Source organism: Eriocheir sinensis, chromosome 50 (assembly GCF_024679095.1).
Source record: "Eriocheir sinensis breed Jianghai 21 chromosome 50, ASM2467909v1, whole genome shotgun sequence".
NCBI lineage: Eukaryota > Metazoa > Arthropoda > Malacostraca > Decapoda > Varunidae > Eriocheir > Eriocheir sinensis.
This window is the reverse complement of record NC_066558.1, coordinates 12,785,783-12,798,026: the sequence shown is the minus strand read 5'-3', so window position 1 is coordinate 12,798,026 and position 12,244 is coordinate 12,785,783. Positions and strand designations below refer to the sequence as shown.

Sequence of the window (12,244 nt, the reverse complement as noted above, 5' to 3'; positions counted from 1 at the left end):
AGGAATGTGGGGAAAAATTCATCCGGAAGAGTACCCTTGATAGACACACCCTTACACACACTGGTGTGAAGAACTATGAATGTAAGGAATGTGGGAAAAAATTCAGCCTGAAGAGTACCCTTGATACACACACCCTTACACACACTGGTGTAAAAAGTCATGAGTGTGAAGAGTGCGGGAAGAGGTTCAGTGTGAAGCAGGCACTCAATCGACATGTCTTCAGGCACTATGGCCTTAGAGAGTTCAAGTGTGATGTTTGTGGAAAGCTCTTTAAGACAAAGAGAGACATTGCCAGGCACATGAAGATCCACTTCTGAAGTGTGTCTGCCTACAGTAGTTATAGTGACCAAGGTAGGGAAGGGGATGGGCGGGAGAGGAAGGAGAGAGGAAGGCAAGGCTGCAGTAGGGAAGGGAAGAAAAGGCAAGGAAGGGAATCAAGGAAGGAAAAGGGAAGGAAGGCAGAGCAAGGAAGGAAAAGGGAAGGAGAGGGAGGGTAATGTGGTGTGGCTGGGTGTGGTGTGTGGTGTGGGTATGGTGTGGATGGTGTGGCTGGGTATGGTGTGGTGTGTGGTGCAGATGGGTATGGTGTGGTGTGTGTGTGGTGTGGTGTGTGGTGTGGCTGGGTGTGGTGTGGTGTGGTGGGGCTGGGTATGGTGTGGTGTGTGGTGCAGCTGGGTTTGGTGTGGTGTGGTGTGGCTGGGTATGGTTTGTGGTGCAGCTGTGTTTGGTGTGGTGTGTGGTGCGGGTGGGTTGGGTGTGGTGTGTGGTGCAGCTGGGTTTGGTGTGGTGTGTGGTGTGGCTGGGTATGGTGTGGTGTGGTGTGTGGTGCAGCTGGGTATGGTGTGGTGTGGTGTGTGGTGCGGCTGGGTGTGGTGTGGTGTGGTGTGGCAGGATTTGACTCGGCGACTTTTTACCTCGCTGTTGGTGGTGTTTGCAGAAGGACAAGCAGGACCCGGACGGTGACATCATTATGAGGCTTGAGTACGGTCTCCTGAACTCCTCGTCCCTGGAGCTGATTGGTGAGTTGGCGACCCTGTTTTTTCTTTGTTCGCATGTCTTTCTGTCTCTATCTCTGGTTGTGGCTTTTAATTGATGGGTCTGTCTATGTATGTGTCTCTAGATGTTTTATTTGCTTCTCATTTTCTCTCTCTGTCTGTCTGGGTCTCTCTTTGTCTGTCTCTGTTTCTCTCATGTTTTATTCTCTCATTTTCTCTCAGTCTGTCTGTCTGGGTCTCTATGTCTTTGTCTCTCTCTGTTTTTCTCTGTCTCTCTGTCTGTCTGTCTGTCTCTCTGTGTCTTTGTCTGTCTCTGCTTCTCTGTCTCTGGATTTCTGTAGCTTTTAGTGCTAATGGTTGTTTTTTCTACTTATCTTATTTTCTGTGTCTGTCTGTGTCTCTGTGTCTGTCTCTGTCTCTGTGTCTCTGTCTTTGTCTGTCTCTGTCTCTCTCTGGATTTCTGTAGCTTTTAGTGCTAATGGTTGTTTTATCTACTTCTCATTTTCTCTGTGTCTGTCTCTTTGGTAGTATTGCTTTCCTTCTCTTTCTCTACTTATCCCTGTTTCATTTTCCTCCGTTCTCATTTTTGTTCTCTTTCTGTTCTTATGTCTTATTTTTCACCGTTTTCCTTTCATTCTTTTCCTATTTCATTTCTCTCTTCCTCTCCTTGTCTTAGTTTTCCATTTTCATTTCTTCTTCTTCCTTTTGCTGTCTCATTTTCTCTGTGTCTGGCTCTCTGGATTTCTGTAGCTTTTATTTATTTATTTATTTTTACAACAAAGGAGACGGCTCAAGGGCAACAAAAAGTGCATAGAAAAAAAAGGCCCGCTACTCACCGCTGCCATAATAGACGAAAGTAAAGAGTGGCCAAGAGAGAGGTCAATTTGTGGTGGAGAGGTGTCTTGATAATGGCTGTTTTATGTCTACTTCTCATTTGGTCTCTGTCTGTCTCTATCTCTGGGTTTCTGTAGCTTGTAGTGATAGTTCTCTCTCTCTCTCTCTCTCTCTCTCTCTCTCTCTCTCTCTCTCTCTCTCTCTCTCTCTCTCTCTCTCTTCTCTCTCTCTCTCTCTCTCTCTCTCTCTCTCTCTCTCTCTCTCTCTCTCTCTCTCTCTCTCTCTCTCTCTCTCTCTCTCTCTCTCTCTCTCTCTCTCTCTCTCTCTCTCTCTCTCTCTCTCTCTCTCTCTCTCTCTCTCTCTCTCTCTCTCTCTCTCTCTCTCTCTCTCTCTCTCTCTCTCTCTCTCTCTCTCTCTCTCTCTCTCTCTCTCTCTCTCTCTCTCTCTCTCTCTCTCTCTCTCTCTCTCTCTCTCTCTCTCTCTCTCTCTCTCTCTCTCTCTCTCTCTCTCTCTCTCTCTCTCTCTCTCTCTCTCTCTCTCTCTCTCTCTCTCTCTCTCTCTCTCTCTCTCTCTCTCTCTCTCTCTCTCTCTCTCTCTCTCTCTCTCTCTCTCTCTCTCTCTCTCTCTCTCTCTCTCTCTCTCTCTCTCTCTCTCTCTCTCTCTTCTGGAAAAACAAATTGAGTAGGTAACCTGGTGCGCACTTTCTCCGCAGAGCAACCCATCACCGACCCGTACGCTCTCAACAGCGCGGAGACGGTGGTGAGCATAGCCAAGGGGTGCGAGGAGGAGGCTTGCAAAGTGGACATGCAGACCGAGGTGGCGTTCCTGGATGGGTGAGTCCGAGGGGGATGGGAGGAGAATGTGTGTTAAGATGCGATTGGTTCAGCTGTGTCAAAGTTCTCAAGCTCTGTTCAAGTCTTCCATCCTCAAACTTCACTTGTAATCTTGTCTTAACCTCACTTTCCAGGAATAACAGTTCGCTCTGAGGGGGATGGAATGCTAATGTATGATCAGTTAAGCTGCGCAAAGTTCTCAAGCTCTGTTCAATTCCTCAAACTTCACTTGTAACTCTTGTCTTAACCTCACTTTCCAGCAATAACAGTTCGCTCTGAGGGGGATGGGATGCGAATGTGTGTTAAGATGCGATAAGTTAAGCTGCGTCAAAGTTCTCAAGTTCTTTTCAAGTCCTCAAACTTCACTTGTAATCTTATCATAACCTCACTTTCCAGCAATAACAGTTCGGTCATCATAGGCAAGATCAACCGGCTTGAGGTGACAGCAAGCAACAAGGGGGAACACGTGTACCTCCCCAGCCTAATGGTGAGCCTGGCGCCGCCCCTCGTGGTCTTCCAGCCTCCTCACCAGTGCATCTTCCACTCCTCCGAGCTTGTGTATAACTTGACCAACCCTCTGAAGAGCAGTGCTGAGGTGAGTGAGGGAAGGGAAGGGAGAGGAAAGGAAGGGAAGGCTGAGAAAGGGAGGGGAAGAGAAGGGAAGGGAAGGGAAGGGAAGGGAAGGAAAGGTCAAGGAAGGGAAGGGAAGAGAGAGGAAAGGAAAGGGAAGGGAAGGTCAAGGAAGGAAAGGGAACCGAAGGGAAGGAAAGGGAAAGGATAGGGAAGGGAAGGGAGAGGAATCAGAATCAGAAACTTTATATCCATTTTATACAATGGTTATTCTTTACAGGCTTAAAACTATTGATCATAGTATATAGAGTGGTCCCCCCCCCCCCAGGCGGGGACTCCGAGGCAGGGTGAAGGTGCGCCATTTTGAAATTTTGGAAAAGATGTCTACATAGTTTGTCTATTTTTGATCTGTTGCTCTGTCTGGAAAGCTGGATTTTCTTATAGCCTTCTCAAACTAATGCTTCCTCTACATAGTTTGTCTATTTTTGATCTGTTGTCTGTCTGGAAAGCTGGATTACCTCACATCATTAGAATGCAATTGATACCTTTTCTTGGCCTTTGGAAAGAGTTGATGTGAGGGGAAGTGTTGAGGATGCCCGCCTACAGTCCTTGCTGAGCAGTTTCTGTGTCTTTCAGAGCGTGTGAAGCAGTTTGCCAACCTGGTCCTGGCCCTCATGATGCTGTTCGCCAGGTACAATCACTGGATGGTGGGCGACAAGTTTGAGAGACTCGCCCCCTCACTGGTAATTATGCCCCGTTGTCATTTTTCCTTCTCTCTGTTCAGGGGCAGGACCTAGTGTTTTTTATGCCTTTTTTGTTTTATTGCCCTTGAACTCTAAAAGATAAAACTACATGACCTCCCCTAACTTAACCTCACCTAGCCTTACCTAACATCTCCTAACTTAACCTATCCTCCCTTACCCTAGCCAAGAAGTCACCCGCCGCAGCCGCCGAAGGGAAGGACAGAGGAACAGCCGCCAACTCCATCGCTGGCGGCTCCACGTCTACTCTCGTCTCCTCCTCCTCCTCCTCCTCCTCTCTCAACATGGACGGTCGAAAAAGGATGTTTGGTTGGTGTTTATAATTTCATTTGTGTGTGTGTGTGTGTGTGTGTGTGTGCTACCCTTCCCTCCCTCCCTCACCCCAATGTTTGTCTCTAGGTGTTTGTAGGTGATAAGATGACCTTTCAACACACCTTCTTTCTTTCCTTTATTCTTTCCCTCTTTACAACGTTATTGTAAGTATACGTAACCTTAAACTAATGAAATACAAGTTACGTGAATCCTACCCTCGAGATATGTTATTTTGATCTCTGTACGTATAGGCAAGATTACGTCTCTTAAACTAACGATATATAAGTTATGTCAACCTTAACCTGCGAGGTGTTTGTATAAGTAACCTCAATTCACTGGTATGTTTGTATAAGTAACCTCAATTCACTGGTATGTTTGTATAAGTAACCTCAATTCACTGGTATGTTTGTTTAAGTAACCTCAATTCATTTCATATGTTGTATGTTACAGTGATCTCTGTATGTATAGGGAAGATTACATCCTTTAAACTAGCAAAATATAAGTTACGCCAACCTTACCTACGAGATGTTTGTATAAATAACCTCATTTCATTTCATATGTTACCTTGATCTGTATGTATAGGGAAGATTACGTTATTTAAACCGATGGAATATAATTTGTCAACCTTACTTACGAGATGTTTCTATAAGTAACTTCAATTCACACTTTGATCTCTGTACGTCGAGGCAAGGTTACGTCAGCCCAGCACTCACTGTTTGCTTATTTCTCGTCTTTACGTAGACGTAACATTACGATCCTTATATTGTTGTAGGACTTGTATTGTGGAGAGGAAGTATTGCTGTAGGACTTGTGTTATGGAGAGGAAGTATTGCTGCAGGACTTGTGTTGTGGAGAGGAAGTATTGCTGTAGGACTTGTGTTGTGGAGAGGAAGTATTGCTGTAGGACTTGTGTTATGGAGAGGAAGTATTGCTGTAGGACTTGTGCTGTGGAGAGGAAGTATTGCTGTAGGACTTGTGTTATGGAGAGGAAGTATTGCTGTAGGACTTGTGCTGTGGAGAGGAAGTATTGCTGCAGGACTTGTGTTGTGGAGAGGAAGTATTGCTGTAGGACTTGTGTTGTGGAGAGGAAGTATTGCTGTTGGACTTGTGTTGTGGAAGTATTGCTGTAGGACTTGTGTTGTGGAGAGGAAGTATTGCTGTAGGACTTGTGTTGTGGAGAGGAAGTATTGCTATAGGACTTGTGTTGTGGAGAGGAAGTATTAATGTAGGACTTGTGTTGTGGAGAGGAAGTATTGCTGTAGGACTTGTGTTGTGGAGAGGAAGTATTGCTATAGGACTTGTGTTGTGGAGAGGAAGTATTGCTGTAGGACTTGTGTTGCGGAGAGGAAGTATTGCTGTAGGACTTGTGTTGTGGAGAGGAAGTATTGCTGTAGGACTTGTGTTGTGGAGAGGAAGTATTGCTGTAGGACTTGTGTTGTGGAGAGGAAATATTGCTGTAGGACTTGTGTTGCAGAGAGGAAGTATTGCTGTAGGACTTGTGTTGTGGAGAGGAAGTATTGCTGTAGGACTTGTGTTGTGGAGAGGAAGTATTGCTGTAGGACTTGTGTTGTGGAGAGTAAGTATTGCTGAAGGACTTGTGTTGTGGAGGAAGTATTGCTGTGGGACATGTGTTGTGGAGAGGAAGTATTGCTGTAGGACTTGTGTTGTGGAGGAAGTATTGCTGTAGGACTTGTGTTGTGGAGAGGAAGTATTGCTGTAGGACATGTGTTGTGGAGAGGAAGTATTGCTGTAGGACTTGTGTTGTGGAGAGGAAGTATTGCTATAGGACTTGTGTTGTGGAGAGGAAGTATTGCTGTAGGACTTGTGTTGTGGAGAGGAAGTATTGCTGTAGGACTTGTGTTGTGGAGAGGAAGTATTGCTGTAGGACATGTGTTGTGGAGAGGAAGTATTGCTGTAGGACTTGTGTTGTGGAGAGGAAGTATTGCTATAGGACTTGTGTTGTGGACAGACAAACAACGTAATATAATCTTATAAGGGAAGTAAGAGTGTTATAAAAATTGCAACAGTTTGTCAGAAAGGCCTATTTTTAACCCCTTGACTGTGGATTTCCTACAAGAAGACATCACCAAGCTGTAGGAGTGGAACAAAAAGTGGCTGCTACAATGCAATGATGAAAAATGTAAAGTTCTGCACCTTGGGAAGGGATATCCAGCACACCAATACCACATGGGAACACTCCACTATCCACCACAGAGGCAGGGAAAGACCTGGGAGTGTATGTTACCAGGCTACCAGTGAAGGGATATCCAGCACACCAATACCACATGGGAACACTCCACTATCCACCACAGAGGCAGAGAAAGACCTGGGAGTGTATGTTACCAGGCTACCAGTGAAGGGATATCCAGCACACCAATAGCACATGGGAACACTCCACTATCCACCACAGAGGCAGAGAAAGACCTGGGAGTGTATGTTACCAGGCTACCAGTGAAGGGATATGCAGCACACCAATACCACATGGGAAACACTCCACTATCCACCACAGAGGCAGAGAAAGACCTGGGAGTGTATGTTACCAGGTTACCAGTGAAGGGATATCCAGCACACCAATACCACATGGGAAACACGCCAATATCCACCACAGAGGCAGAGAAAGACCTGAGAGTGTATGTTACCAGGCTACCAGTGAAGGGATATCCAGCACACCAATACCACATAGGAACACTCCACTATCCACCACAGAGGCAGAGAAAGACCTGGGAGTGTATGTTACCAGGCTACCAGTGACCAGGCTACCAGTGAAGGGATATCCAGCACACCAATACCACATGCGAAACACTCCACTATCCACCAGAGAGGCAGAGAAAGGCCTGGGAGTGTATGTTACCAGGCTACCAGTGAAGGGATATCCAGCACACCAATACCACATGGGAAACACTCCACTATCCACCACAGAGGCAGAGAAAGACCTGGGAGTGTATGTTACCAGGCTACCAGTGAAGGGATATCCAGCACACCAATACCACATGCGAAACACTCCACTATCCACCACAGAGGCAGAGAAAGTCCTGTGAGTATATGTTACCAGGCTACCAGTGAAGGGATATCCAGCACGCCAATACCACATGGGAAACACTCCACTATCCACCACAGAGGCAGAGAAAGGCCTGGGAGTATAATTATGTTACCAGGCTACCAGTGAAGGCAAAATCCGTGCCAATTGCAGCGGACGAGTTAGAAATATATATACATATAGCATTTTGAAGAGTTAGATTTTTTTTTTTTTTTTTTTTTTTTTTTTTTTTTACATGTGGCCTATAGTGCCGGTAGGCTAATCCATATGAGCCTGATGGTCGGCCCTAGCCCGTCATGGCACAGGCAATTGTTTATAGTGGTGCCATTATTATTATTGGCTCATGCTGCCCCCCGGAGCTCATTCTTGATTCCACTTGTGCTGCAGAGCTTCTTCTAGAGTCTGGGTTGATAGGTGGTCTTCAGGACAGCATGTGGGTAGTCTTAGGCCACTCGGCGGTGACTGAAAAATCCCAGGTGGTTAGCGGCGGATTCGAACCATCATGGACAACGCACCGAATGCGAGGCTGGCACGCTAACCACTCAGCCACTGCCTCCCCTGAATGTATGCCTACATTTTTTTTTATGGTAAAGGAAACAGCTGAGGGCAGTAAATGAAGCAGGAGTCACATCACGGCAGCCACTATAAATAAAATTCGCCTGTTCCGCTAGTGGGCTGGGGCCGTCCAAGAGGGCCTACTGGTGCTACAGGCAGACAGGGGATAGACAGGAAGCTGATGAGAAAATAGAATTCCCAAACCAATTCTGGTGTGTGTCTGTATGCATGTGTGTGTGTGTGTGTGTGTGTGTGTGTGTGGACTAGAACAAACAAACAAAAAACATAGACCAATAGTTACATTAGGAAGACATACTCAATAAGGAAAAAACTTATTCATGGAAACCAACAAGGAAAGGTTAGATACTGAGGAAGGGAGGAAGAACAAAGGGGTGGAATAAGATAACATGTGCTTGTGTGCTTAGAACTGAGTGTTGGAAGATCAAGACAGGAAGGAAGGGCATGATTGCAGGCTGCTGGAAAATACAATACAATACATTACGATAGATTACAGTATGGAAAGTATGTACCTGCCTCTAATAGTACATACTGAGGATGATATGTAGCTACTTCTTCCATCCTCACAATTAATACAGGAAGGAAGGGCATGATTGCAGGCTGCTGGAAAGTACAAAAAGATACATTGCAATAGATTACAATATGGGATAATAGTGTAGCTACTTCTAATAGTATATACAGAGGATGATATGTAGCTACTTCTTCCATCCTCACAATTAATACAGGAAGGAAAGGCATGATTGCAGGCTGCTGGAAAGTACAAAAAGATACATTGCAATAGATTACATCATGGAATAATAGTGTGTAGCTATACTAATACAGAGGATAATATGTAGCTACTTCTTCCATCCTCACAACGAAGGCAGCATTTCCAGACAGTAAGTAACAGCATAATCGCAAACCTCTGGAAGATACAAAGTGACACAAAGTGAAAACATAATTGGAAGCTGCTGCTGGAAATTACGAAAAGGACATTACGAGATGAAACACAACAGACCAGCGTGCTTCCTCCTTCCTCTGAATTATGGCAAAATCTCTTGGACAGGAACTGAAAAGAAAATGACAAACTGTTGGAAAAATACAAAGAACTACTGGGAAAGAAATGGATGCAAGGTGATAGATTATGTTATGAAATGGGAAAATAATACATGAACTAACTGTCCCTTCCCCTGAATAGAGACACATAAGCTAATGCCAAAAAAATAAAGACACTAGACCAGTGGCTCCCAAACTTTTCACATGATGCCCCCTATTGATTTATAAGAAATCCTCACGCCCCACATCATTTGTTACTCCTTCGTGTGTGTGTGTGTGTGTGTGTGTTTATTTCTTGCAAAACTGCAATTTTTGGCAGATGGAATCACGCCCTCTCTTTACCTAGCTCACGCCCCCCAAGGAGGCATGCCCCCCAGATTGGGAACCACTGCACCAGACGATAGATTGTCACGAAATAGGGCAATGATATGTGGGGTCATCAGTACAGGTGTGGGGTCATCAGAGCAGGTGTAGGGTTGGCAGGGCAGGTGTGGGCCCATCAAGGATTATTGTCAGGACAGGTGTGGGGCTGTCATGGCAGGTGTGGGATTTTCAGGGCAGGTGTGAGGATGTCAGGGCAGGTGTGGGATTGTCAGGCCAGGTGTGGGGCTGTCAGGGCAGGTGTGGTGTCATCAGTGCAGGTTTGGGGTCGTCAGGGTAGGTGTGGGGCCATCATGGAAGGTGTTGGATCGTCAGGGCAGGTGTGGGGCTTTCAAAGCAGGTGTGAGGATTTCAGGGCAGGTGTGGGATTGTCAGAGCAGGTTTGGGGCTGTCAGGGCAGGTGTGGTCTCGTCAAGGCAAGTGTGGGTGTGTCAGGGCTGGTGTTGTGTCATCAGTGCAGGTTTGGGGTCGTCACGGTAGGTGTGGGCCCATCATGGGAGGTGTTGGATCGTCACGGCAGGTGTGGGGCCGTCATGGCAGGTGTGGGACTGTGAGGGCAGATATGTGGGGCCATACGTCAATGCAGGTGTGGGTTGTCAAGGCAGGTGTGGGGCCGTACATCACGGCAGGTGTGGGGCTGTCAAGGCAGGTGTGGGACTGTCAGGGCAGGTGTGGGACTGTCAAGGCAGGTGTGGGGCTGTCGATCAGGGCAAGTGTGGGATCGTCAGGGCAGGTGTGGGGCCGTCATGGCAGGTGTGGGACTGTCAGGGCAGGTGTGATCGAGGTTGTCAGGGCAGGTGCGCGCGATTGTCATGGCAGGTGTGGGGCCATCATTGCTGGTGTGGGACTGTTAGAGCAGGTGTGGGGCCATCATTGCTGGTGTGGGACTGTTAGAGCAGGTGTTGGGCCATCATGGCAGGTGGTGAGCGATCATGGCAGGTGTGGGACTGTCATGGCAGGTGTGGGACTGTCATGGCAGGTGTGGAGCCATCATGGCAGGTGTGGGACTGTCAGGGCAGGTGTTGGGCCATCATGGCAGGTGTGGGACTGTCAGGGCAGGCGTGGGACTGTCAGGGCAGGTGTTGGGCCGTCACGGCAGGTGTGGGACTGTCAGGGCAGGTGTTGGGCCGTCACGGCAGGTGTGGGACTGCCATGGCAGGTGTGGGGCCGTCATGGCAGGTGTGGGACTGTCAGGGCAGGTATTGGGCCGTCATGGCAGGTGTGGGACTGTCAGGGCAGGTGTGGGGCTGCCAGGGCAGGCGTGTGCATGGGGCCGTCAGGGCAGGTGTGTTGCCGTCATGGGGCCTTCCTGTGGTCAGGGGCCGTCTGTCTTGCCCATAATTCCGCCCCAACCTTACCTATGACACACACCCGTGTAAGGCATTGTGCTGCCAAAACATGTGTGTGTATTGTACGCAGGAAATGACGACCCCCCCAACCTTACGTACCCTTATACCCGTATAATGCACTGCACTGCCAGATTCGTGTTGCCTTGGGTACCTGGCTATACAGTAACCAGCAGATAACATTATTTCGTCTGATGTGGAAATATATTTACAAGTTGTATCGTTTGTGGTCCAATGTAGCGTGTTTGAGGCTCGTGCGTGTAGCGGAAAGTTCCAGTTGGCAACACTGCCAGGTGACAACAACAGCACGCGCCGAGGCCCGAGCAGCATCCCTTCTGGCCCTGCCCAACCAGCCCCCTAAAACACCCCAGAAGAAGAAGACGACGAAGGCTCCACACCCACGGGCCAGCGCTGGGGACCTGCTGGCCAGCGACACCCTCAGCCCCAACACTGCCAGGACAACACCTCCACCACCGCCGCCGGGAAGTCTTAACCTTCTCATGCAGCAGAAGTAGGTAAGCTGTCCTGCACAAGACAGGCCGCCCTCCACTCATAAGAACATAAGAACATAGGGAAACTGCAAGAGGCCGGGTGGCCTACACAGGGCAGCTCCAGAATCCCCCCCACTACTCACGATGGGTGAGGTGTAGTTACAGGGGTTACAGGTAGAGGCTTGATCCTCGTTATACCGGCGGTACTAGGCACGCATCCAGTACCCCGTCACCCTACTGCACCCACCTCACTGCCACCTGTCGTCCTCGTCCATGTAGCTATCCAGGGTTAAGATTCGTTTTAGGTCCGTGCCAGTATCTCATTACCTACCTTATGAAACATCAGTATCTCTTCATATATCCTTTCGGCAAAACTTAAGAATAACCACTACAAACCAATATTCGTAGTAATTTAGCACGTGAAAGAATTATCATTATAATGCATTTTCGTATACGTTTTACCTTGGGGAGGGGCCAGGGGGGCAAGCCTCTTTAATTATAGAGTTAGGTGGCTTGGATTTTCTAAGTCCATTGTTATTGTTTCACAACCGCCTCTATACACAGACTGAGCCTCATACCTGCCTTGCAGTGCACCCTACAAACTAGTTCCTAAGTCAGTAATATCCAAAATGCGCATGGATTATAACAATTTCGGACAAAAAAACGGTCTTTTAAGAGTTTTACGTTATTTTTTTCTCTATATTAAAGCAACTAATGCCGCAGCTATTTGTATTTTCTAATACATTCGTAAAATATTACTAAGCGAGGGTATCAGCGGCGGCACCTAACGGTGGGTTCCTGAAGTCAGTTGTTTTCAAGCCGCCATAATGGATGGAAGGCCCGACACTCACTCCCTCAAAATATCAGTCTACTTTACCTTTCGGTAAGTGTTAACTGAGTATTTAACCTCTTTATTGGTGTGCATGTAGGTTGACAAAAGGACCGATTACTATCCCAGTACCGGGTCCAACAAAGACACGGGCGTGTCATGTGTCACATATGGTGTGACAAGCACGTGTCAGAAAACAAACGGATATTGTTCAATGCGAGATACTTTTAGTGGAGTTTGAGTAAAA

General features: G+C 47.3%; 1 protein-coding gene across 26 annotated transcripts in view; it reads left to right on the top strand.

Annotated features, from left to right (window-relative positions):
• The window catches only part of LOC126982398 (zinc finger homeobox protein 4-like), a 97,029-nt gene that overhangs the window by 53,787 nt on the left and 30,998 nt on the right, over positions 1-12,244 (top strand). For 9 of the 26 annotated variants that reach the window (XM_050834436.1, XM_050834443.1, XM_050834435.1 and 6 more), the window contains 5 exons: positions 938-1,019; positions 2,542-2,662; positions 3,059-3,257; positions 3,924-3,975; positions 10,918-11,192. In XM_050834436.1, the coding sequence (XP_050690393.1) occupies positions 938-1,019; positions 2,542-2,662; positions 3,059-3,257; positions 3,924-3,956 (435 nt within the window). In that variant the 3' untranslated portion in view covers positions 3,957-3,975; positions 10,918-11,192. Of the gene's footprint in view, positions 1-28; positions 352-937; positions 1,020-2,541; positions 2,663-3,058; positions 3,258-3,868; positions 3,976-4,158; positions 4,305-10,917; positions 11,193-12,244 lie in introns of those variants that run through there. The other 17 variants (XM_050834454.1, XM_050834434.1, XM_050834452.1 and 14 more) reach the window with 11 other exon arrangements.